At 47.0% G+C, this 4,557-nt stretch overlaps 1 protein-coding gene across 1 annotated transcript; it reads right to left on the bottom strand.

Moving 5' to 3' along the window:
• Positions 1 to 1,926: 1,926 nt before the first annotated feature.
• On the bottom strand, positions 1,927 to 4,107 carry LOC102713523. Its single transcript, XM_006648579.3, has 2 exons — positions 3,692 to 4,107; positions 1,927 to 3,240 (listed from the first exon to the last, which is right to left on the bottom strand). The coding sequence occupies exons 1-2, from the start codon at positions 3,935 to 3,937 to the stop codon at positions 2,257 to 2,259; spliced, it is 1,230 nt and encodes a 409-aa protein (XP_006648642.1). The 5' UTR covers positions 3,938 to 4,107; the 3' UTR covers positions 1,927 to 2,256.
• Between the last annotated feature and the right edge of the window lie 450 nt (positions 4,108 to 4,557).

Below are 4,557 nucleotides of genomic sequence, written 5' to 3'. Positions count from 1 at the left end.
CGACGGCCACCTTCCGGTTGAGGCCAGATCAATATTGAACTCGATCCGGCGGCAACCGCTTAGACCGGATCGAGGTCGTCAGATAACCTAATAATGCAATGCATCAAGGGGAATTGATTCACTGAGGAAGAGGAAAGTGGCAAGTGGCAACGATGAGGGGAGAGGGAGATTGAACGGGAATGAGGTGAGGATGGGGACGAGCGCGGCTGGAGAGAGGAGTCGGTCGGTGAGGTGGTGAAGACGATCGAGCGCCATAGGTATCGGTCTTTAAATAGGGAAAAAAGCAATTTTACCATCACGGACAATATATCAATAAGTACCAAATTTTATATAGAAAACAGTGCTACTTTTTAAAGGATGGAAAAAATGCTCTAGGTAAAAAAATCCAACTGCAAATCGATTGTCCATTTTCTAATAAAAAGAAATCGAGTTTAGAGGTGAGCTCGTTTCTGACTTTTTTTATATGATTTTGAAAATAGATTATTTCTAATGATTATATTATGATTAGAAACAATGGATAGGGCAAGGGGACAGTTAGGATATGTTTGGTTCGTGGATGAGGTAGTTGGTTTGGCTCCATCTCTGGATTGTAGAATGGATTGGTTTTATTTTTCTGTTTGGTTGGATGGATGTGTTGGACCCTGTTTTTCGTTTGGTGCAAGGGATGAGATGGAATGGGTTGGATCCGTTTTTTTGTTTGATTGAAGGGATAAGATGAGATAAAGGTTACCTCTCATATCTAAAATAAAATATTAAATAAGGATTAATATATGAATAACTTAAAATGTATATTTATACAAGTAATATATTTTAAATAAATTTAATAAATAAAATGAGCACCCATCTGTGCGTCGTGGTCGTCCTGGGATAGATCCGTCCCACCGTTTTAGTGGGATGGGTTGGACCTAGATCTGGAAGGAATATTCCTCTCCTGGGTCTAACCCATCCCACCCATTCACCAACCAAACAGGGTCAGGGATGGGTTGGCTATGTCCCAACCCATCCCATCCCTGGAACCAAACACATCCTTAGAGAGACATTTTGAGGTGTGAAGGACCAGCAATGACATCCAAGTCAAGATGGAAGCCCAAACCAAGTCGACTTCGAGTATGGTTTGGAGTCTAGGACCAGTTTGCACTAAAATGGGCGCCGAGGTCACATACGTGCTCGGATTAGGGTGTTTTTTATATGGATGGAAAGCTAAGATGATAACCTTTTCAATGGTTTTGTTCCCATGTCCAAATTCATTACTAGTCATTGGGACCGAACAAATTGATGTCTAGAATCTATCTCGGTGCTATGTCACCAAATTTTGGGCCTTTGGTGTGTATCAAGTTGGAGCCCATTAGGGTTGCGTAAGGGGTGTTTGCATGAACCTGAACTCTATATATTAGTAGTCATTGCTATAGTTAGGGTTTAAGTTTTGTTTAGATTAATCTATCAAGAATATTTTGACCTTTCCTTCGGTTTGTTAGATATTAAGTTGTGAGTTTAATCATTCATCTGTTATTTGGTTGTAGTTTTTCTTGTTCTTGTTTGTGTTTTTCGATTCGCAACTAGGTATTAGCTTTCTCGTGGGGTCAACCAGGTTTTGACACGGCTGATAAAAGAGACGTGGTGATGTGATTGTGGGGGCTCAACAGTGTATTTGTTCAGAAGCAGGATTGAATTATGTCGTGACTCTACCAAATCGAGTGTTTATCAGAACTTTTTGCAATCGAGTATTTATCATAACTTTTTAGAAAATCGAGAACCCTTGTCCACATCAATATCTATGCTTGCTATTGGCTAGTATCTAGCCTAACATTGCTAGACATACTCTGATGTTGTATCGGTTTAGTTCGACCTATCAAGATTACTCCAAGTAAGTTAGGTTAAATATTTTATAAATCTTGGTCAATCATCAGATGATCCGTGCTAGTCCACATACTCATTGTAGTTTTATTAATAATATAGCTGATGGCCCTACTACAATTCATCTACACCAATATTGGCCGATTTCAACGAGCCCTAACTTCAATTTTATTAGCTCACAAACAAAGTAAGATAAGAAAATCCATACACAATACACAGGCAACACCAGAGTTCGCATTTCCACGGAGAAATCCAAACCGCTACCCCACGGAGCACGATTATTGTGATTTTCAACGGTTTTTTTACAACGATAATCGCAAGTTTTTGGGCCAGTAGGGGCAGCGGCTTTGCAACATCACCTGCAAACCAGAACTCTCCTGGACATAGGCCAACTCCTCAACTCTACAGCAGCGACTTGAGTGACCGCTCTTTGATGCGCTTCTTCGTTATCTTCGGGAATTGCACCTTCTCCACCGCCGACATCTTCCCTTTCCCTTTCCCGTTGCCGGCACCGCCACCACGAACGACGTAGTCCCCATCGTTCTCCTTGTCGCCACCGGTGATCGAGGATTCGTTGGACAGGTTATCACCATCCAGGTTATTATGCTGCTGCTGCTGCAGGTGTTCCTCGTCTTCTGCACCAGCTGAAGCCGGCCGATGGCTGCTGCTGTTTCGACGATCCTTTCCACGGAACGGGCCGAAGAGATCGTAGAAGTAGTAATCACCACACGAGCCATTACCATTACCATTACCATTGGTCGACTTCCTCTTGCGTCTCTGGGAGGTCGGCCTGGTTGAGGATGTTGCTGCTTTGGATTTGCCTGGTGCAACTGCTTTGGAGCTTGATGCTGCACCGGCGGTGGTTGGTCTTGACCTGCAGGATGGCTTGGCGAGAGCCGCCTTGCCAATGGCTGACGCCTTTGAGCTGGCTGCCGGCGCAGCTACTAGGTGGTAGCTTGATACTGCATCGTGGCAGCTTGGGGTGATGCAGCATGAGCGGCTCCGCGCTAGGTGGTAGTCGCACAGGGTGTTGGGCTCGTCGACGACGCTCCGGCAGCGCCATTTCCTGCCGTCATTCTTCTTGCAGAAGAAGATGTCTGGCTTCTTGTCCTCGCTTTCTTCAGCTTGGAGCACCGTGCGATCCTCCTTCCCCTTTCTTGTCGCCGCCGCCGTCGTCGTCGTCTTCGCCGCCACGCCGTCTTTCTTCGAATTGTCATCCGCAGGCTTCTGATCACTGACGACCTTGACATCGTCGTGCTCCCTGATCTTGTCGTTCAGTCCCATCGTATCGTCTTCCTTGCTGCTGAACTCAAAGCTTGGCCATCGGGGGATGTGCACAAAGTATTTGTCAAATGGAGCCTCCGCCTGGACCTCCTGCTGCATGTTCTGAACAATAGAAGCGAACTCAGGATAGAAAGCTAAGCAAATCGTAAAAGACATACACTGCATTACTGCACAATGAACAAAATTCTTTGCCCACCCAACCGAAGCAGCGCAGAAAACCATAGCATTTTCGCCGCTCGCTTCGGTCGTGACGGTTCTTGTGATTCCGGCACTCTCGCGGACCGGCACGCCGGCCATGGACGCGACGAACCCTAGAGGCATGACACATCTAGGCATCTAGCGAGGCCACCACCTCCCCCGGCCAGTAGCTACTGGACGGGGCCGAGACGCAGAAGAAATGCGGCGACATTGCAGGGCCGGGCTGCTTGCTTGCTTGCTCCTCCGAGCGGCCGAACGAATTGACAGACGCGACGGCGGTGCAAGAGCAGCAGAGACAGAGACAGAGGGCGGCGCGGCACAAGAGCGAAGCATGCAGAGAGAGGATGGAGCTAACCTGGGGATCACTGGACTCATCGAGCTCGCACGGCAGATCCCACGGCGACAGGCTCAGCTCGCAGACCCCCTCTGGAGCGACGGCAGGGCCGCCGAGACCGGCCACGTGCACGGCGGTGCACGCTCCCACGGGCGGCGGCGGCGGGAGGATTCCGCTCGCAGCAGGCGGCGGTTCGGCGTCGGCCGCCTGGGCGGCGGAGGAGTAGGCCGAGCCGAGCAGCCTGGAAGCAGCCCTGCGGATCCGCATGGCTGCGAATCAGGCGCGCGGACGGAGGCGCAGCAGGCAGCGAAGTGACCGGGAGCGGGATCTGAAGAGGGTCCTAGGGTTTGGGGATCGGGGACGGGGGTGGAAGGGCGGTGAAGAAGGAGACGCACGGGAGCGTGCGTGCGCATCCTTCACCTCTGCGTGCTTTTTTATTTTCCTTTTGTTTTCTTTTCTTTTTTTTTCCTTGCTCGGTTCGCCTCCTTGTTAATTAGGTTTTGTTTGCATCTGCCCTCGTCTCTACATCGCTAACGACTGAACTGTGCTAATCCTATCATCTACGTGGAGACAAGTACCTTTGGCTTTGGTTTCCATTGATTTTTTTATATTGAATTATTTATTTTATTTAAAAAATTGTGTAAAAGTTTGTAAAAGTATCAGTTGTGCTTAAACTATATTTTTAGCAATAACTCATACAAAAAAAATAACAATTATATAATTTTTTTAATAAATCGATTAGTTAAACATAGGTTTAAAAGTTAACACAGTTATCTATTTTTAAAAGTTAATAGTATCATGTATTTTCTAATCTAAATCGATCACAACCATTTTTCAGTACGTCGACTTGAACCTTAATACTTTCAAATAGTCGCATAATATCATTC

The sequence above is a fragment of the Oryza brachyantha genome, chromosome 2, assembly GCF_000231095.2.
Source record: "Oryza brachyantha chromosome 2, ObraRS2, whole genome shotgun sequence".
In the NCBI taxonomy this organism is placed as follows: domain Eukaryota; kingdom Viridiplantae; phylum Streptophyta; class Magnoliopsida; order Poales; family Poaceae; genus Oryza; species Oryza brachyantha.
The sequence above is the reverse complement of the archived record's forward strand: the minus strand, read 5'-3'. Positions and strand labels throughout refer to the sequence as shown.

Coding starts and splice junctions, on each gene's coding strand:
- LOC102713523 (XM_006648579.3), bottom strand. CDS start 3,937: ATGCGGATCCGCAGGGCTGCTTCCAGGCTGCTCGGCTCGGCCTACTCC. Junction 3,241..3,691: donor ATGAGTCCAGTGATCCCCAG/GTTAGCTCCATC, acceptor TCTATTGTTCAG/AACATGCAGCAGGAGGTCCA.